This window comes from Mus pahari, chromosome 1, assembly GCF_900095145.1.
Source record: "Mus pahari chromosome 1, PAHARI_EIJ_v1.1, whole genome shotgun sequence".
NCBI lineage: Eukaryota > Metazoa > Chordata > Mammalia > Rodentia > Muridae > Mus > Mus pahari.
In genome coordinates, this window is record NC_034590.1 from 75,610,668 (window position 1) to 75,632,425 (window position 21,758).

Genomic DNA, 21,758 nt, shown 5'->3' on the forward strand with positions numbered 1-21,758 from the left:
AAAGAAAGAAAGAAAAGAAAGAAAGAAAGAAAGAAAGAAAGAAAGAAAGAAAGAAAGAAAAGAAGAAAGAGAGAGAGAGAGAAGGAAAGGAAGGAAGAAAGGAAAGGAAGAAAGGAAGAAAGGAAGAAAGGAAGAAAGGAAGAAAGAAAGAAAGAAAGAAAGAAAGAAAGAAAGAAAGAAAGAAAGAAAGAAGAAAGAAAAAAGAAAAGAAAAGGAAAGAGAAGAGAAGAAGAAAAGAAAAGAAGAAAGAAAAAGAAAAAGAAAAAGAAAAACAAGATAAAAATGCCAGGCATGGCCGTAAATGCCTTTAATCCCAGCACTTAGGAGGCAGAGGTCTGTGAGTTCAAAGCCAGCAGGGACTATCTACATGGAGAGCTCCAGACCAGTCAGGAGTTCATTGTGAAATACTGCCCCTCCAAAAACAATACACACACATATATCCATTCACACCCCCAATAAAGTAAGTAGTGACTACCTTCACTGTAGTGAAGGTAGTCAGAAATTAGAGACATCTAAGAAACAATGATCTAGAAACCAAAGAATGGATGTTTCAAGAAACTGGAGATTGTTTGTAATCTCATAAAGAGAACAAGTAGAATGAAGATGGAAAACTGTTCACTGGTTTTATTGAATTTTTTTATATAATCTTAGAAAAAAGCTAAAGAATGACTGAGAGTCAAAGTATAAAATACTTTAACAAAATTCAGTGACAGGATGAAAGAGGATGAAAACAGGGCCATTTGTGTAGAAAAAATGGGGAGGTGGGAGTCAAGAGTTCATATGGTTCAGAACTGAATGCTGCTGGCTCAGGCCTGGGAAGCTGAAACAAGAAAATCACAGTGCACTCCAAGTCTGCCCCAAGGATGTTTGTCAATTAAGAAAATAAGTCTGAAGAAAGGAAAAAGTTAATATGGATAAATAAGGAATATGATATCTGAGGGGGGAAAAAAGAGCATATACTTTTAAAAGAAAGGAAGACAGCAGTACAAGATGAGTGCCCACCTCAAGTAAATATAAATGCCAAGACAGAGGGAAGCATCTACCACCTCACGACCCTCCCATCCTTCACACCCCACCCTCCCACCCCAGCCTCAGCCTGCCCCTCCCCTCAAGCAGGAGACTAACAGTAAGGGAAAAAGACATGAGAAAGTAAAGATACAGAATCTTTCATACACAGCATTCTATAAACTATCGGCAACTGCACATGCTGGTGGCTAAGAACAGAAAAGATACACTGGAAACAGTACTTACTCATAGTTGGAAGGATCTGAGGTCCCAGGCAGGCACAGGCTGAGAAATAAAGCCCACAGTTATATGATAAATCTCTTCCCTCTTACTGCTATTAGCCTTTGATACTGTATCAGTCTCTGCTGGTTTCTTTAATCACTGCCTATACCTTTGTAAATATAGTCCCATTATTAATTAAATTCTTATGAAACCCAGCCTGAGCCATCTGCCACCTGCCACCTGCCAAGGAGCTTGACTGATACAAGAATACTCACTGTTTACAGAGTACTCGCTACAACATATCTCATTTGAGGACTGAAAACAAATAGAAACCTTATGCTTGGAAAAGAATAACACAAATAATAGGTAAGGCTTGAGCTCTGAAATTCCTCAAACAATAATCTAAATCTCAATGTAACATCTTTCAACTGTGTGATATTAAGTAAATCACAAATTTGAGCTTGTTTCCTTGTCAAAAAATTCCTAACAAATAACTATTCTTTTTAAGAAGTAAATGAGGTAACAGCACTCCTGGCAAAAAGCCTCAGTAAACTGTTTCTTTGCTCTTTTCCTTTCTGATCCTGTATGACAGGGTACTCATACCTCTGAGATAAGAGGTCTAACCTGCTCTAAAGTATGTCCTGCACACTCAAGCCCCAGGAAGCTCAGCAAAATAAGCTTTTTAATGTGTCTAAACCAAAACCCCTCTAGGTTTTGGAAGATTAACAAACTGTTTCTATCATACAATATCTGGGGTACCTAGCTTCCTCCACTCCTTAACCACCACAAAGTACCCGTTTCTCACTACCTCCTGTGAGCCTTAGACAAGAACCACATAAAATCAGCATCTTAGAAGTCAAATGCTGAAAAAAAAAAAAAAAATTTAAAAAAAATTTAATTCCTTGGTATTCCTACCACCTATTTAAACTCCTGGCAAAGAAGCAGAACTGCCATGCAGTTCTGCCCTTTGTCCTACAGCAAAGTCCAAAGAAAAAGATTCCTCTGTCTTCCCTGATTTACCTTCAGGCTAAACCACTAGGTGAATAGGGAAGAAGCAGTTGACTTTTCCAATCTACACGCAGCCAGGGTCATCCACGCACCTCAGGGTCCAAAACACAATAGAGCTTTATAGGGCCCCACAGCAAAAGGTGTCAACCAACCTTAAAACAGCAGAGACAGGAAGTGACTCAGCTTCAGCTTCTCTTAACCTTTGCCCTGGGAGAGGCAAAGAGAAAGAAGCAGGAAGGGACAGACAGACAGACAGACATACATACATACATACATACATACATACATACATATATATATATATATATATATATATATATATATATATAACTTTACCAGACAAGGAGAGAACAAATGACCTTCCACAAAGAAACCTCTTCCTAAACAAAACTGATTATTGGTATATGGCTGTTGCCCCAAACACACTGAAAGTGGAAAGACCTGATTAAACCTGTAGAAATGAGGGGGATGACAGGGGGCTCTCTCAATAGTCTATCTGGAGCTCAACTCATACATACCATCCCTGCTTTTCAATGTCTCAGACAAATCGGCTTTCAGGATAAAGCCCACCTCTCCCCATACCACCTGGGCCTCTTACAGGTATCTCTTCATCTCAGTGGATGGTCATAAGGCACAAAGTGAACTGCTAGCACACAGTGACTGTCTTTACACAGTGAACACCTCAGTGTCACACATGCTTATCTCTACACCTGTTCTTTGAGGATGACAAAGAGGAAGTCAAAGACTGGGTGAAATTGATCCTAAAGGGTAAGAAAAGTTCACTGGGCAGAGAAGAAAAGATGTTCCTAGAAGAGGAAGCAGCTTTTACAAAGATTCCAAGGCTAGAAAAGTAACATGTTTGTTAGAGAACTGTGAACGATTTATTCAAGCTAGAACACAGAGGAGGAAGTGGCAACAGACAAGGCATGAAGAGGTGAGCTGAGGCCATATTAAGGAAATTGGATGTTGTCCTACAGGCTACAAAGAGCCAACTTTTGTAAGCAGCGTAGTTTCATGATCGAATTTGTATTTTTAGAAAGATCATTCTAGGAATAGGCAAGAAAAGATCAACTTTTAATGCAACAGACCTTAAAAAAAAAATAGGTAAGCTCCAAGGAGCTGAGGACTCCGGCAAAAATTGGTGATGATGTGGCAATGGAGATAACGGAGGGAAAGTATTGGTCATCTTAGTGACTGACCAAATTTAGGAGATAAAGGGGCAGAAAGAATAGAGGATGACACCAAAGTCATCCTCTAGATTGATATAAGAGCAGATGGTTACAAAAAATGGGTCTTTGGGGCAAAAAGACTAAGTTCTGTTTCAGGCATGTTAATTCAAAGATCACTATAGAGATTTGTGCATAAGTGCATATGTATATTTAGAACAGAGACTGAGACAGATATAGAGAAATAATCACATCATTCTGATTTTTTTTAATATATTTTCACATTCTCCCTTTAAACTAAAACGATCTTTTTCTCCCCTAACTAGAATGAGAATTCTATGAAACTTCATAGGACCACAACTTATTTCTCTTGTTATCTTATGGGACTGAATTCACAAGAATTTGTTGAAAGAATAAATGAATGAATTTGTTTTCCTAGCCCACACTAAGAGTGCACACACCCCACAAAAATGTTTCTATCACTACAGCATCCTCATCCATGTTTCATCCTCTCAGACCTACCATTCCTCTGTATATCAAAAGTCAAAATCCATTTTAATTAATGTAACTATGGCAACAAAAAGTTTAGTATAGCAAACAAAAAGCTTTCCAAATCCTGTGTGTTCTCTAGTAGAACCAAGAATTTATACAGATCCTAAGAATGCTCTAACATGCCAACCATAATAGTGAACACCTTTTACCCTAACACTTAGAAGGCAGATGCAGGCTAATCTCTGTGGCCAACCAAGCTACACAGTAAGACCTCATCTGGGGAGGGACAAAAAAAGGAGTGAGGGAGGGAGAGGGGAGGAGAGAAAGGCAAAGAAATTCTCTAATATGTAATTAACATAATTATCAGTAATACGCCCAATACTATACATACCTATTCCATGTCATTGATACAATATTAAACAAAGCTCTCATCCCTATGACATGCTCACGCCCCTTAATTTTTTTGTTAAAAGAACAATTACAAATCATAAATACTTCTTACATGTATGAAGTCCTCTATTTCATCACTTTTCCAATACATAATGTGCCCTTTGCCCACACTGCCTTTACTTTCTATTACAAATCTTCCTTCCTCTAGTCACTAGCACTGTGAAGATGCCAAACTAACTACCCTGTGAAACTGCTAGTTTCTGAATCTGTTCCTCATCTCTAAAATTCCTTCCTTTGCCTACTTCACAAGGTTATCAACATAATTTCAGCAAACTTTAAGGATGCTATGTAAAGCATGTCACTTTGATTTTATAATGAATTAATATGTAAGCATACATGCTATTCTGATATCTGAAGTTACATAAAATTACTATATAAGTACATGGTTCTTCAACCTAAAACAACACACACACCACTATCATTCTGAATGTCAGGATTTCATAAACCAGTAGAAATATTTATTTTTAAAAAAAGGTAATCAACTTATTTTCATCACTTTCTTTAAACCTACCATGTACTTTACCACTAATTATTTCTCCAGTGAAAGAGCAAAGAGCACCTTAACACTAAAGAAGAAGAAGAATATTAGAATAAGTTACCCCTGCCCCTCTTTCGGCAGTGTTGGGGTCAAACTTATGGTCTTGAATATGGAAGGGCACTCTCCCACTGAGCCACTCCCCCAGAATATAACTTTATCTTTAGTTCTTTCATCCTGTCTTATACAGATGAACACTACCATGGACTGGATCCAGAGGTCAGTGTTTGGAGACCACTACTACAACCTGTTATGCTTGTCGGTCCTCAAAAGTTCTGATTATCTGGCCAGACATATCATTATGAAGAAGGCCTCTTTGGTCTCCAGGGAGAAGAAAATATACCACCAGATAAAATAACTAGCTCTGAAGCTGAGATTCTTTAACAGAATATAAACTGAGGCTGCCTCAAATTCTCAAGGGATAGTCTTCATAGAAAGACCTAAATATTGTTATGGTTAAAGGAAGTTCAAGATGCCTCAACTACATAGTAGACTGTCAGTAGAGAAGATCCAGAGATGTGAAAATGGTCCTATCACTAGTGAGACTAACTTCCCCAAATTCATGTCTGGGTGGATAAGGAGATGGACTTGTAAAATACAAATAAAATGAACTTAATTATATGGTACAGAGGGAAATATGAGCTGTAAAATAGAGAAACTTTTAAGGTAGTCTAAGTGTTTGGCATCTTGATTTCACAAATATGCACATAATGTCAAAACATGTACACTTAAAGTATAAGCATTTACTGTACAAAAATTTGCTTCCACAAAGTCATGTTTTTGCTCCTACTTTACAAACTCCTAAGAGCAAACCTAAACACAGTGCTGCATATGACAAGCCATGTGACTTCCATGAAAGCAACTGATAGTCCAATACAGATGACAGCAACAGGGAAGGAGGAATGTAGTAAGGGTGCCCAGAAGCAGGCAGAGAGAAAATATAGTAGTTCTCTCTCCACCTCTCAAAACTCACACACACACACACACACACACACACACACACACACACAAAAACTTCCTGAAGGTCTCATCTTAAAGTCTGCCTTACAAAAGCAGAACTGAGGAAACTGTGGTTCCATTATTACTCTGTGGATGACTAAACCTCAAACATTTTCCTTATCATAGTTATTATTGCTCAGGATGCTGTTGTGTGTGTGGTGTTTGGGTTTGTTGTTGTGGTTGTAGGGTTTTTTTCTCCTCCTCTCTCACTCCCTAAAATATCTATGGGCACCGGGCGGCCAAGTGCACAACACTTGGGACCATACTTTACTTGATCTTAAACTACTGCTCTCCCTGGACAGGACATCCAAGGAGGCCCCACAACCAACCTCAGCTCTCATCCAAGTCTCACATCCCTCAAGCCCCTTTCCTCCTTTGCCCTGCTTTCAACTCCTACATCAAGGCACAGGCATCCCCCGCTGGTTCCCGCCTTGGCCTTTAACGCTCCCCAGCCTCGCACGGGCCTTACCCCCTCAACTCTTGTCCCAGGACGTCCCTCACCTTTCCAAGCTCAGCGAACCCACACCCTTTGCAAACGGTGGTTTTCTGAGTTCCTTCAACTGGGCCCTTCAGAGCTGGGTCCAGGGTCTCCTCCAGCGGGCTTCTTCCCGGTGCACGGCACCTAGGCTGTCCCCTGCCCCGCAACCTCAGACGTTCGCAGCCCCTCACCACCTGCCAACCCTTCACCCTGTCCCTTCAAGGCCAGCAATTCCCAAACCCGGTGCGGTCATCCCGAATCCCCTCGGCACCTTGCGCCTCTGCGCGCGCCGCGGCCCACGCGTCTCTTTCGCTTGCACCACGCCGCCCTACCCGGGCCTGTCGGCGGCCGGGCTAGGTGAGTTCAGGCCGCCGCCATCGCTCCTCAGGCGAACCAGCCGTGCCCCGCCCCGCGCCACACGCAGCCCGCGCCCCCGCGCACCTCACGCAACCGCCCAGTGACGCACGGCTGGGCAGCGGCGTGCCAACTCATTGGTCCGGCCGGGCCCCAGCCAGAGCGTCGACGCCCGTTGCCTGGCAACGGCCGAGCGCAGGGGCGGGGTCTCCGGCCGCATTCCAAGAAAGGAGCGGCTCCACACTCTCAGGCCCCGCCCCTTGGCCCCGCAGACTCCGCCCTTCTGAGGATTCCGGCGTTTTATAGGGGACGGCTGAGAAGAGGCGGGGCCAGAGGAGAAAAATTCGAACCGGAGGGCAGAAGGCTGCTCTGAGGGAGGGACAAGCTTCTGAGGCCAGGAAAGAGTAGGCTTTGGAAGGCACTGGGAGAGACGGTGGGGGGCGAGGACGAGGGGGCGGGACCACAGGCCCTGGGCGGTGCTTATAGCGTCAAGTGGGCAGGGCTTTTCCTAAAGGATAGGCCAAGGGCCAGTTAGTGGGCAGGGCTGTGGAAAAGCTCTCCTAGACCAGGCTGTTTGCTACCAAGCTAGTTTGTTTCCACCAGATTTGTGCACGCAGGTTGGATTCTACCTTCCTGCCCGTGAAGACCGCCTCTTCCTGGCTCTCCCGAAGCTTCCATGACTACGTGGAACATGGAATAAGTTCCTACATGACAGCCTGGATTCCTGATCCATTAGAACCTGTCTCAGTATTAGGGCTGCGAAAGAAAAAGCATCTAGAAGCAGCACTTAGCATGATCCCTGTGCATAGAGGATGAAAGAGCTGAGAAATGGCTTCCAGGAGAAATGCTGGCTGAAACAAGAGTGAGAAACACTAAGAGAATTAGCAGTTTCCGATAAAATCTGTAGTTGAAAGTATTCTATCAGTGTTACCTGATTGTGATCATTCTGTGGTTACATAAGATGATGGATGAGAGGGGGGCATGGGTAAAGAGTTTACAGTTTTGTGTGTTGTTTTTTGTGACTTTTCTGTGAGCCTAAAACTGGTTCAAATTAAAGGTATTCATAAAGAAGGAAGAAATAAAAATTTCACCCTAAAGAATTAGCTATCCTAAGGCAAGGCAGAATGGTCAAGACCCGGAGAACACCAGTACAGGGTGTCTGGAGCTAGGAGCATGCAAAGCAAAGATGAGATGAGAATGAAAACGGAATCTATAATACTGCGGGACTAGTTGACCATGTTAGTTTATATTATATTCTTGGAATTTTATACATAGTCAGGTGGACAGGGCACCTTTGCAAATGTTCATTCAAAAGCAAAGCCCAAAATAGGATTGAAGGAATGTAGAAAAGGGAGTTTGTGGACACTGGAAGGGTTTGAGATTTAGGTAAAGGGAAGGGGAAGGATTAAATATAGATATCCTGTATAAATTAAAAACAAGCTAAGAGAACCAGAGAGATACCATCGTGGTTAAAGCACTGATTGAGCAACTGTGACAGCCAGAGTTCAAATTCCCCAGAATCTACATAAATACCGGGTGTGTGAGGTGATCCACCGGGATCTGGCCTTGGAAGGTAACTCTGTTTTATTGAGAGACCTGTCTCATTAAATCAGATGGAAGAACAAACAAGTGTGATTCCTTCCATCAGTCTCTCAGGGCTCCACATGCACATACATGTGCACACACACACACACACACACACACACACACACCACTCAAGGGCATACTCACCAATTTCCAGAGCTGGGGGCATTATTAGGAGAGGTGGGGGTAATAGTGACTGGAAAGGAGAAGAGTGACTCCTCAAGCTTATAATAGTTCTGCTTCTCGATCCAAGTGCTGAGCTGGGTAAGTTCAATTTGTGAAAATATATCAAGCTATAGATTTCTCTATTACTGTTGTTCCAGTGATAGTGGTAGTTACTATGTTGAATGTATTAGTCAGCTGTCCATCGCTGTTCCAAAATAAGATTAATAACCTAAAAAAAGTTTATATTGGCTCAGAAATTTCTGCCATGCTTGCCTTTGGAACTGTGGTGAGGAAGTAGATCATGCCACAGAGTATATGGCGGAGGAGACTGTTTACCTCGTGCCATCCTGGAAGTAAAGGGTAAGATAGAAAAATGTTAGAACCCCAACATTCTCAAGGGTGTACCTCATTGGCATGTTCCCTGCCCCTTCCTAAAAGTTCTACCATCCCCCAATGGTGCCAGAACCTATTGACCAAGACCTCAGAACATATTCTGTGGGGTACCTTTAAGATCCAAACCATCGTACTAAGTAACAAATCACTCCAAATTAGTGGCACAAACCAGAAAGCCTGTTATTCTGTGACACCGAAATGGTTTATTTCTATCCCATGAGCATCTAGGAAGCTCAAATGTGGGAGTGACTTGAGCCATCATGAGAATCATCTAAAGGCTTCTTCAGTTGACTGTACAATGCTGGGCTGGAACAAGTGAAAGGCTGAACTCAGTGATAGACAGGATCAAAGAGAGCAGGAGGTGGCGATCACAACATGCATACCAAGCTACCCAGAAAGTAGCAACGTCTTCGATGGTCTAACCTTAGATGTCACTCAGCATCACGTCTTCGATGGTCTAACCTTAGATGTTACTCAGCATCACGTCTTTGATGGTCTAACCTTAGATGTGGTCTAACCTTAGATGTCACTCAGCATCACGTCTTTGACGGTCTAACCTTAGATGTGGTCTAACCTTAGATGTCACTCAGCACCACCCTTAGTATGCTCTGCCAGCTGATAGTCACAAGTGACAAACATCAAAAAATCTGCACTCATTTTTTTTAAAAATATCTGCATTACATAATACTAAATATTGGTCCCAGGTGTTTGGCTGAGAGGACAGAAATGGGTGTTGGTTGGGAAAAAAAAAAAAAAAGAGTAGGTGGAGGAAGATAAAGGTGCTAATGCTGTGGGTTGAAGGGGACTGCGGTGCTTTGAATAAGAATGGCCCCAATAGGCTCATATATTTGAATGCTTAGTCACCAGGGTGTGGAACTCTTTGAAACGATTAGAAAGATTGGAAGGTGTGGCCTTGTTGGAGAAAGTGTGTCATTAGGGGAAAGCCATAGGCTTTCACTCTCTCTTCCCCCCTCCACCCCCACCTATGGGTGAGGATATAGCTCTCAGCTACTTCTCCTGCAATACACCTGCCATTTCTGGCACCATACTCCTGACCATGATGCGAATGGACCAAACTTCTAAAACTGTAAAGAAGCCCCAACTGAATGATTTGTTGTTGTTGGTGGTGGTGGTGGTGGTGGTGGTGGTGGTGGTGGTTAGTTAGTTAGTTACTTGGTTTGGTTTGGTGTTTTAAGACAGGGTTTCTCTGTATAGCCCTGGCTGTCTGGGAATTCACTTTGTAGACCAGGTTGGCCTTGAACTCACAAAGGTGCCTCTGCCTCTGCCTCTGCCTCTGCCTCTGCCTCTGCCTCTGCCTCTGCCTCTGCCTCTGCCTCTGCCTCTGCCTCTGCCTCCTCTGCCTCTGCCTTCCAAGTGAGTGCAGGCATTAAACCACACCTGGCAAATCATTTATGAGTTTCCCTGATGATGGAGTCTCTTCACAGCCTTAGAACAGTGACTAACACAGTATGACTGTTAAGGTGTCAGAGTGGAATCTAGTATGCAGTTAGTCAGCCCTATGGATGACTGAAGCTCAAGGGAGTTCATGAGAATTACTAGATAGCAGAATAATTCTATGGGTGACCAAGATCAGCCAGAACATGTGTGGAAGATGGAAATGAAAGAGAGAGATCTCAGATTTCTAGGAAACACTAACCTAGAAGAAATGTGGGAAGACTCTTATAAAAGAGACTAAGAAATAAACAGAGCACCAGGAAGTGGTGACATTACAAAAGCTATGGACAAAAACATTTTGGAAACATTTCTTAGGGATATAGCTATTTCTTTCAGAAATTCCAAAAATGTAAATCTGACACTGACCCATAGCTGTGCAAAACAGTTTACAGGTTCCCGATTGTCCTTGAAAAAGAAAAATTCCAAGTTAACTTCATGGCTTGATAAAACTCTCCCGATCTGGCTCTGCCCACCATTGATCTTCATTCTCTCCACTGCCTCCCCTTTTCTGTCCCCTCTTGTTCTTAAAATCAGGGGTAGGGGACAGGCTAGCAGGATGGCTCAGCAGGTAAAGCATGAGCCTCACCACTGGAATTTGCTCTCTAGGTGTACCAACTGACTCCAAAAGTAGTCCTCTGACCCCTGACCTCTGACCTCTGACCTCCATAGGAATGACAGCAGGGACATCAGCCTAAATGGGGAAGGGATTATAGAAAATGTCTGTTTTGTTATGAGAAGTTCACAAGAAAACTTGAAAGAGGTTGAGAGTTTACAAAATATGTCCAGTAGCTGGTGGCGTTGGGCATGAGAAATAATAGGAAAGGAACAAACGTGGAAGAAGATGACCACACAGCCCAAAGACTGGGTGATATGTATGTAGATGAGGATGTGGCTATGGAAAACACCTCTAAGTGAGAGGCACCCCAGTGTCCTTAGAGACTAGTTTAACACCTGACATGAAGGAGCCGCTTGGCACATAATTGTTAAATAAATAACTAGGCCCAAACAGAGACCCTGCATAAAGTGAAAGCGACATTGCAGGCAGGCTTGGGGACGGTGAGAGAAGACAGTAACAAAAGTGAAGCTTCCTTCCCGAGCATCTACCTCCTGCCTCCTCCAGGGACCTCATTAAAGGTGTTTAGCTGGGCAGGTGTAAACCAGCCTTGGCGCCGGGAGACAGGGCAGGGTGCTCGAGCTACAGTGCCTCCACCCACTCCATCCCTGCTAGCTCTAGTTGTGTTGCTAAGAGCTTCAAAGTCAGAAAGACGCAGCTGGAGCCCCAGGGCAGCCTCTTCCAGGAACCCAGGCACTTTCTCGAGCCACCTCTAATTGGAGAAGTCACGGATATTCTACAGGCTAGGACCACGATACAGAAACATGAGCCAGGACGGCAAAGTGAAGACAACAGAGTCCACGCCCCCAGCCCCAACCAAAGCCAGGTGAGAGAAGTCCGGTCCTCTGTGTGGGGTCTAATCACCTCACTCCCTGGGGCTTCCTTCTTCTTGGTGTCCTGGTTATAACCCAAGCACTGAATGTCTGGTGGATAAATGAGAGGAGTATCTTTTTCCCTACAGGAAGTGGCTGCCAGTCCTGGACCCATCTGGGGATTATTACTACTGGTGGCTGAACACGATGGTCTTCCCAATCATGTATAATCTCATCATCATTGTATGCAGGTTTGGCAGGGGTGCTAAATGAGGGTCCTTAGGAGAAGGGCAGGCCTAAAGGGTGAGAGGTGTCTTCCCTGGAAGGGCTCAGGGTAGACGACTGAGGGACCTGGCCAGACAACCCAATTATATATAGTTGGTACCTTTAAGCAAATCCCCTCTGCCCCTACCCTGCAGGGCCTGCTTTCCTGACTTGCAGCACAGTTACCTGGTGGCCTGGTTTGTGCTGGACTACACGAGTGATCTGCTGTACCTACTAGATATCGGGGTACGCTTCCACACAGGTCAGTGAGTCCCCGGAACTAACCTTTCCCTAGGAAAGTGTTAAGAAAGCAGCCACCTCTAGGGCATCACAGTCACGTGCCACTGTGTTTGACACCACCACAGTGCTCACCCCAGAAACCTGCCTTCATCTTGCCTTCATGTCTGACCTTAGCATACCCAGCCTACAGCTGACCTACCCATGGTTGACCCTAGCCCATCTCCCTCTTCCCTCCTAGGATTCCTAGAGCAGGGTATCCTGGTGGTAGACAAAGGCATGATCGCCAATCGCTACGTCCGCACCTGGAGCTTCCTGTTGGACCTGGCTTCCCTAGTCCCCACAGATGCAGCCTATGTGCAGCTGGGCCCCCACATCCCTACACTCCGGCTAAACCGCTTTCTCCGAGTTCCCCGCCTCTTCGAGGCTTTCGACCGTACAGAGACCCGCACAGCTTACCCAAATGCCTTCCGCATAGCCAAGCTGATGATCTACATTTTTGTCGTCATCCATTGGAACAGCTGCTTATACTTCGCCCTGTCCAGGTACCTGGGCTTCGGACGGGATGCATGGGTATACCCAGACCCCGCGCAGCCTGGCTTTGAGCGCTTGCGGCGCCAGTATCTCTACAGCTTCTACTTCTCCACTCTGATCCTGACTACTGTGGGTGACACGCCGCTGCCAGCCCGAGAGGAAGAGTACCTCTTCATGGTGGGTGACTTCCTGCTGGCTGTCATGGGTTTCGCCACCATCATGGGTAGCATGAGCTCTGTCATTTACAACATGAACACAGCAGATGCAGCCTTCTACCCAGACCATGCTCTGGTAAAGAAGTACATGAAGCTACAGCATGTCAACCGAAGGCTGGAGCGGCGCGTTATTGACTGGTGAGAGGGCTGGCTGTAGACCGGGGGAGGTATGCCTGAGGACCTGAATGCAGTAACTCTGGTCTTGCTGCCTTCCGGAGGGTGGCATCATTCATAGGTCTACTAGATTGAGCTTAGAAAAATGGTGTCTTCTACTGAGGGAATCTGGAAGGGGAAGAGGGTGGGCAAGAGACTGACAGAGAGAGGAATTTGTATAAGAGTGACCAGGAGACCAGAGAATGAGAGCTGCTTCTGACTGAGAGGATTGGGGGTAGGGGGCTCTGAAAGGAATGGATAGAGAAGGGAACTCTCCAGGCAGGAGATAGCCAACACAGGGTTGATTATATCATGATAATGCAAACTATGTTCTGAATAAAGGGAATGTCTCGATGTCAGAGAGCTACCACAATGCCTGTCGAAGAGGGTGGGAGCTTGCCGACTAAAGCAACGCAATGTAGAAGTGGTACAAGACACTGAGACTGGGGGTGGAGCCTAATGGGAGGTAAAAGAAATGTGTCTATCAAGTGGTCCGGAGCCTCTACACCTTGGATGAGGTAGAAAAGATCATGACTGTAACAAAGAAAAGGGATCCTATTGCTCTTATGAGAAGCCAGTATGGCTGGATTCTTGGCCAAGCTGAATCCTGGTGAGTAGGCAGAGGCAGACACACTGGGTTCCAGAGGAAATGGTTCTGCTTTTCTCCCAGGTACCAGCATCTGCAGATCAACAAGAAGATGACCAATGAGGTAGCCATCTTGCAGCACTTGCCTGAGCGGTTGCGGGCAGAGGTCGCTGTGTCCGTACACCTGTCTACCCTGAGCCGAGTACAGATCTTCCAGAACTGTGAAGCCAGCCTGCTGGAAGAGCTGGTGCTGAAGCTCCAGCCTCAGACCTACTCACCAGGCGAATATGTATGCCGCAAAGGGGACATTGGCCGAGAGATGTACATCATCCGCGAGGGCCAGCTGGCTGTGGTGGCAGATGATGGTGTCACGCAGTACGCTGTGCTTGGTGCAGGGCTCTACTTTGGGGAGATCAGTATCATCAACATCAAAGGTGAGTCTCCGAAGGAAACTGCTAGGGACAGGGGGACAGAACCCTGGGACAAGATGGTACTTTGGGGGATGGAGATTATCTGTTGCCTGGGAAGCAGTTGAGCCAAGGTCAGTGGGTGGGATGGATCCTTAAAAGACAGAGCCTTCCTGTTCCACAGGCACCAGTGGAACTGCCAGCAGACCAACTAAACATTACTGCACCAGCCATGTTGCTATATAACTACCCATAGATCGTCTAGCACTGATAAGCACGGAGCGTGGTCACTAGCACTTTACTAGATGAAAAAACAAGTCAGGAAAAGTGTCTCCGAAGCACCAGTGTGGAGGTTATATCCTGGTTCTGGAGTGAAGTGTGACCTTCCTGTCTCTACTAACTGCTCTCCACCCACCCGCCCCCTCATGTGTCTGCCCACAGGGAACATGTCTGGAAACCGACGAACAGCTAACATCAAGAGCCTGGGCTATTCAGACCTGTTCTGCCTCAGCAAGGAGGATCTGCGGGAGGTACTGAGTGAGTACCCACAGGCCCAGGCGGTCATGGAGGAGAAGGGCCGCGAAATCTTGCTCAAAATGAATAAATTGGATGTGAATGCTGAGGCAGCTGAGATCGCCCTCCAGGAGGCCACAGAGTCTAGGCTGAAAGGCCTCGACCAGCAGCTTGATGATCTACAGACCAAGTTTGCCCGCCTCCTGGCTGAGCTGGAGTCCAGCGCACTGAAGATAGCTTACCGCATTGAAAGGCTGGAGTGGCAGACTCGAGAGTGGCCCATGCCAGAGGACATGGGTGAGGCTGATGATGAGGCTGAGCCTGGAGAAGGAACGTCCAAGGATGGAGAGGGAAAGCCTGGCCAGGAGGCCTAGAATGACCCCATCCTCACCCTAGGACTCCCAGCTCAAGTAAATCCAGAGTGCTAGGAAGTCTGCCTGCAGGAATTGTCATCCTATTTGCTAGGTCACAGAAACTTAGGTAAACTGGCCTAGAGATACACACACACACACACACACACACACACACACACACGCTCAGGCTCAGGCTCAGGCAAGACTGAGTTCCACATACAATGTTCCTGTCTTCTGCTCCCAGTGCATCCTCAAAAGCTTGACAATGACTTACACTCACCCTGTGTTCACTGAGAACAACTTAGTGCACTGGGACTGCTGGGGTAACCTTTGTACATTTAAAGGACAGTGTTGGAGCTACAGGGAAAGAAGGCAGATATAATTTCTGAACTATGTTCACTCTAGATCACCGCTTCAGCTGCTTCAGGGCATGGCCAGACTTCAGGTCTGAGCTGGGCTAGGTGGTATTTTAAAATGAACGTGATGTGTAACTTAGAGTTCAGCTAGATAATAAGCGTCATTATTGGGAGAGATTAAGAGGATGATTTACCCTTTAAAACATTTTAAAATATGTAATTATTTTGTCTTATTAATAAAATGTAAAGTTCATAATGTTGGCACTGGGTTTATCTTGTTCATCTCTATATTGCCAGGGCCCAAACTGCCTGGTACATAGTTGGCACACACACACACATTTGGTGAGGAGAGCTGGAACACAGAATGCTGAAAGAAGGTAAGTGCCGGTCCCTCAAGAGCCTTTTCTATCATCTCTGCCCTCAAATCACAATGACCTAGGACGGGAAGAGGGGTACGATGTGAACAGCTTCATCATGTACCTCGTGGACTCAGGGAGGTGAAGTAAGCTTATTGTCAGTACAGTGTGACAGACACCCTTGACCTCTTTGGGGCTCTCTTAGAGTGGGGGAGTCCTGCCACTCCATAGAATCCTCTCTGCAGCAGTACAAGTACACTGATACTGGGCCAGCTCCAGTTGCCAGAATGCAGGGAAATAAGTTGCAAGGCCAGATGTGCATCTTCTTCTGCCCCTGTTCTTCGAGGATGAGAGGTGCAATGTCACCCAATGGGTCCTTCAGTGGTGGAGCAGTGCCCATCACTGCGTTGAAGATAGTGCTTTCACAGTTTGAAACTGTGCTCGGTGGCGAGGCGACAACACAATCTCAAGATTCTGTAATAACAAAAATGAAAGTCAATTAATTTAGTCTAAAAAAAAAAACAACCCTCGGTGTGTAACAAGCACCAAGTGAGGTACTTCAGTATATGGCCAGAAATGTCATGGAAATAGTCATTTGGGGTACCGAACGCTTCATCCCTCCCATCCACCATAGGAAATAACTGATATGTTTGCATTGCCTGAACATGAAGCTATTTGAATAGCAGGGTCTAAACCAGGAATCATCAGAAACCTCTGCCCCATTGTGACTACTAGGTCTCTTAGGACTTCTCCAGCAATTCACTTAGAGGCAAATGTTCCCATCCATCTACACAGGCTTAGAGGTGAAAGAACAGAAACTTCTGAACCTCAGGGTGGAATATTCCTTAAGACCGATTAAAGGAACAGGAATCTTGAAGATTCCGTTAGGTTTTTTTTTTTTTTTTTTCTTCTTCTCTTGCTATAACATCTTACCGCAAACTCCACAGCCTAAAACAGCACCCACCAATTACCTCACAGTTGTGTGCCTCAGATTCAGGCTCTTCTCAGAGCCTGCTAAGACTGAGTTCAGACGTCAGCTGGGCTGGGCTCTTAGCTGGAGGCTTCAGGGAAGAATCCGCTTCCAGAGTCATCCAGGCTATTGGCGGAGTTTGCCAGTCTTGACTATAGGACTCAGATCTTTGTTTTTCTGATGCAGTCACTTTTAAGCCCATACCACCACCATACACTGCATTCCCCTAGCATTCCATTTCCAGGACCAAACAAAGGAAATGCTCTTCTTCATAGGGCCCCATCATATTAGGCTCTGAATCACGTGAAATAACTTTTCTGTTTAGCTTTAGTTACATCTGTAAAGCTTCCTTGGCCATCATCAGAAGGCAATAGTAAAAACCAAACTTCTGCCCACTATAATCTCCTGGGAGGAGGCAACCCTGATCCCCCTTTCACAGAAGGCCTGGGACAGGAAGAACTCAGAGCTGAGTGAGTGTTTGTGGAAACTAGAGGTTGACCACAGTGTCACGAAACAATGGAGACTCTGAGTGCACCCCATAAAGGTGTGTAAGCCTGCACAAGGCACATCCCAGCTGGCTCTGTCAGAACACCATAGACTCTGCCCTAAGTCAGGGAAGAGAAAACACAGAAATCCATAAAATACAACTGAGATAAAAATCCCCTGTAAGTTAGATGGTTAGCAACTTTAATGAAATTGGCAAAAGTCAAGATATGTACAGTATTTCTCATGTCATTAAGGAGGCATTCATGACTGCTATACACATAATATATTTTTGGCTCTCATAACGATGTTAGGAAGTTTACTATTATGCTCATTCTCTCCAGAGCAGGAAACTGCAGCCCATAGAGCAACTGAAAATACTAGATTTGATTTGTTGAGAAGTTACTTTACGCCAGGGTCTGGACCACATATATTGTCTCAATTCATCATTACAGCCATATGAGAAGGATATCGGTACTATCTCCATGTTGAAATGCAGAAAATGATGCTATGGGATTAAATAACAAACCCCAAATCACAGGGCTCCTAAGGCACATCGAAGGAAACCTAACTCACATGAATAAAATGAAACCTACATCTATTTTTTTATATTTATTTTTATATTTATTTACGTATTCATTCATTCAGTTATAATACCAGCTTTTGGGCTAAAGCAATTCAAGCTCCTTCCTTCACAGAGAGCAATGTGATACTTTTGATCAATCACTGTGGTAACCAGGGGAGACCAAGTCATTCCAGCTAAGCAAGGTTGTGACCTACTGTCAAGGTTGTCCGGTGTGAGGAAGTGTGATCTCAAGGACACAGCCACAAAGGTGGGAAGCCCCTGCTACACTGGGAAGGGGAGAGAGTGGGGCAACCATCTGCCCACCTACATTATGTGTGCTGCTAGATTTGCCCCCAGAGTGTCAAAACGTGCCGAGGTCTTTCCTGCTGAGAATGATCTCAGCTTGAGATTTGGCTCTTCTCACTTCTAGCAGATGAAGGCCTTCACCGTCTTCTCTTCAAGAGTCCTGACTGCAGGATACCTTGGGCTGGCTGAAGTTCAGGGTCTTCACCCTCTCCTGTTTTCCTGTTTAGCCATTCTCCTGCAGAAAAATTACCTGCCCATCCTATCCTAGCTCTCTCACTCCCTCTCTCTCTTTCTCCCTCTTTCTTTCTCTCTTTTCTCATTTTCTCTCTCTCCTTCTTTCCTTCCTCTCTCTCCCCCTCTCTCTTTCTTCTTTCTTTCTTTTTCTTTCTTTCTTCTTTCTTTCTTTCTGTTTGGCTGCTAGACCTAGAAGGCATATAGAAATAAATTGTCAAGCTTGGAAAGGAGTCAGACTCATAGGGAGAAGGGCTATCCACCCTGAGGTAAGACCTAACACAAGCTCTAAGAACAAGCCAAGTGGGTGGATTCTTGCTTGGGGTCCAGCTGGAGTTTGAGTCCGGAATCAGAGATGGGTTGTCAAGCTGGTGTCAAAATCCTGATTCAAGTCGGGGTACCTGTTAAGCTGGACTGAAATACTGCAGGTGGGACCGAGCATGTCATTGTAGGTAATCACACTTGAGGTTTGGTTCTGCTCTACAAAATCTTTTAGCGCTATTGAGAGCAAATGTTAGAAAATTAAAATGCAGATTAATTTATGAATGTTGAATTCCCACCAGAAACTGGTGGATGGAAATTTCTCCATAATCATTATCATCTATCACTCATGTCCTGTGATTTTTGCCTTGAGAGTTCTGAGGCTCTAGCTGTCTCGCTCCTGTGGGCCCAAGAATTTATGGCCTCTGGGCTCTTCTGGCAGTATCAGATGGGGCCAGCAGAGGGCGCCAGGTTCTTCCTCCTCTTACAACCCTCTGCTCCAGGCTTCAGAATTACTTTGAAAAACTGAGAGACATACCCAGGAAGAAATGGAATTTCAGGGGCAAGGAATAATATTGGTGGGCACTGTGATCTTGACTTGTTTGTGAAAACGCTTTTTCAGACTTCTTTTTTAAATTTTATTTTAATTTTGTATGCACATGCCTGGTACCTTCAGTCGTAAGAAGAGGACAACAGATCCCAAGGAACTGGAGTTACAGATGGTTGTGAGTCACTTTGTGGGTCCTGGGAGCTGATCTCAACTCCTTACAATATTAACAAGTACCTCCCCAGGTTCAATCTCTCAGCCTGTTGCTCTCGGCCTTTATCCCCAGCAGGACCCACAGGAGCACCAGAAGCTAATAATTTGGGGACATTATTAGAAGCTCTCTCTCTGAGTGGCTTTTCTTTGACTCTATTAGCCCTCAAGTGAGGTTTTGACCTGGTAGATCTCAGGTTTTTATTGACCAATTCTGAGGCCCAGTCAGCCATTGAGTGTGATTATCCAGCCAGAGACAGCCTTTGGCTGTGTGGCTCTGATCTCCCAGAGCACAAGCTCAGGGACCTGGAAGGCCAATACTGCCCCTGATTTCTTTCCCCTACACAACATTAATGCCTGCTCTGACTCCAGCTGGCTGCCTTCCCAGCCATTTTCCTCTTTGTTTAATTATGGCAAGAGAAGAGTCTCCTGTGTGGGCAGGGATTGCGTAGGCAGGAGCTCGACACAGAAGCATATCCAACACATCACAGAAATGCAAAGAAAGCCTTGAATGGTGTGGACTCGGGAAAAGGCAACCCGGTCAGACCCAGAGAGAAGGACTGACGAAGTGGAGCAAGGGGGAAGCTGTGTGTGTGTGTGTGTGTGTGTGTGTGAGAGAGAGAGAGAGAGAGAGAGAGAGAGAGAGAGAGAGAGAGAGAGAGAGAGGAGAGAGAGAGGATGCTGGGGGAATAGAGCTTATTATATGACCCTGACACAACACTACTGTGTGAATGGTGAGCTTCCCAAATAAACAACTAGTATTTAGCATTTTGTGGAGCTGTCAGCTGGTTAGAATAAACAATATCTTGCTACACAGGTTATCTGACTGGGCATCAGTTACTGTAGTCTCCTCTCTTTGGCTGCTTTTCCTGAGCATTTACTGAAGCAGTAAGTATCTCTCACACATGTCACTTGTGATACTGAGTGCTGAAAGGAGGAACATACTTGGGTCACTGGGTCAGATCATGCCTGGGTGACAGAACCTCCCTGTAAATGGTTCTAACCACAAGAGTCAAGGTTAGTGGTCCCGAAGCCCCAAGGCACAAAACTAAAGCCAAACACAAACTTAGCAGGTGAAAACAAGTTCCAACAGCAGCCTCTCTCAGCACAGAACCTGGCCCTACTTGGCATCGTGTGGCTCGACTTCTTGAGCACATAAGTTTGCGACTGGTTCTAGGATGAGGATCCAGGTCTTTCTCCTGTGAATGTTCATACTGATTTTGCAGTTCTCTTCTTGTTCTCAAAGAAACCTCCCCTGTTTTCTGGCCCTGTACAATCTTCTCTCCAAACTCTGGAGAGTCCTTGGTATAGATGGAATTTCCTCATTTGGAATTATGAATATTTATCCTCTTAACACATTTGCATCCAGTTCTTCTCTCATACCTGGAAACTCCCCCTTCTCCAGGTAGCAGTTAGTTTACCTTCCTTTTTATAAGCCATCTTCATTGGCTGAGAATGTAGCTCAGTGGTAGTGTTCATCCACATATGCAAGGCCCCAAGTTTAATCTTCAACATGGCTGAATTAATTAACTAAACAACTTTCATTAAATTAGCATATTCACGGTATTTCCTGGCCCTGGACTCCCATTACCCGTCAGCAGTTAGATACTGCAGAGGAAATTACCCTGGTCAAAAGATGACGGCCGACATGCCAAGCATAAGAAATTAACATCAAAGAAGAGGAAGGGGGAAGATTATAAGGGGCAGAGGTTGTGGATGAGCAAAAAGAAACAGGTGCTTTAGACACAACAGGGCTGATGCACAGATGAACTCACAGAAACTGTGTCAGCTTGTATGAGAAGTGGGCACAATGTTGTCCCCACCCCTAACCAAGAAGCTGCTTATAATTGATACCTGCTGGGAGAGAGAAAATCTGTTGGGTTTTTTCCAGTGGAATGGTTACATCAACCATCCTCCAGAGCTTCCGTCCTCCTGAGCAGCTCAAGAGCAGCGAGCGGTCAAAAGGAGCGGTGGGGTTTTTACGTGCTCTGTTTGTTGGCTTGGCACTTTCTTCTTGTTTGTTTTGATTTGGATTTTTCATTCTTTTATTTATTTATTTTTTAAGGGAAGGGTAAAGGACAGGAAGTTACATGGGGGTGGTGGGTGGGTTCTGGGAGAAGTTGGGGAGGGAAAGAATATGATCAGAATATACAAAAGAAGCCAACCGCGTAGCCATTTGGAGGCAAGGTCTGAGTGTGATAATAAAGAATACGTGGGGGTAATAAAAGAGGTGGGGGGCTGGTGAGAAGGCTCAGCTGGTAAAGTCATTATCGAGCAAGGGCTGGGGCTGCCTTGGGATCCTCAGAACTTGTGTACACCTCAACAGAACAGCATATGTAGATGTGATAGCAGCACACCCACGGTGAGATTTGATGTAGACGCAGAAGATCTCCAGAAATTTGTCAGCCTGCTGGCTCCACAGTGGCTAGAAGAAACCCCTTCTCCAACAAAGTCAAAAGGGAAGGAGGGAGGGAGGGAAG

General features: G+C 45.2%; 2 protein-coding genes across 7 annotated transcripts in view; one reads left to right on the forward strand and one right to left on the reverse strand.

Annotated features, from left to right (window-relative positions):
- Nucleotides 1–6,749, reverse strand: part of Fam160a2 (family with sequence similarity 160 member A2) — a 22,004-nt gene extending 15,255 nt beyond the window's left edge. For 2 of the 6 annotated variants that reach the window (XM_029538171.1, XM_029538177.1), the window contains exons 1-2: nucleotides 6,627–6,749; nucleotides 1,252–1,290 (exon numbers count right to left, since the gene is read on the reverse strand). The gene's annotated coding sequence lies outside the window, so the exon portion shown is untranslated. The other 4 variants (XM_021203077.2, XM_021203060.2, XM_029538172.1 and 1 more) reach the window with 3 other exon arrangements.
- Nucleotides 6,750–11,559: 4,810 nt separating this feature from the next.
- On the forward strand, nucleotides 11,560–15,601 carry Cnga4 (cyclic nucleotide gated channel alpha 4). The gene is made up of 6 exons (XM_021215660.1): nucleotides 11,560–11,745; nucleotides 11,881–11,982; nucleotides 12,151–12,257; nucleotides 12,474–13,119; nucleotides 13,805–14,154; nucleotides 14,569–15,601. Exons 1-6 carry the CDS (start codon nucleotides 11,684–11,686, stop codon nucleotides 15,012–15,014), a joined length of 1,713 nt encoding a protein of 570 aa, XP_021071319.1. The 5' UTR covers nucleotides 11,560–11,683; the 3' UTR covers nucleotides 15,015–15,601.
- The last annotated feature ends 6,157 nt before the right edge of the window (nucleotides 15,602–21,758 follow it).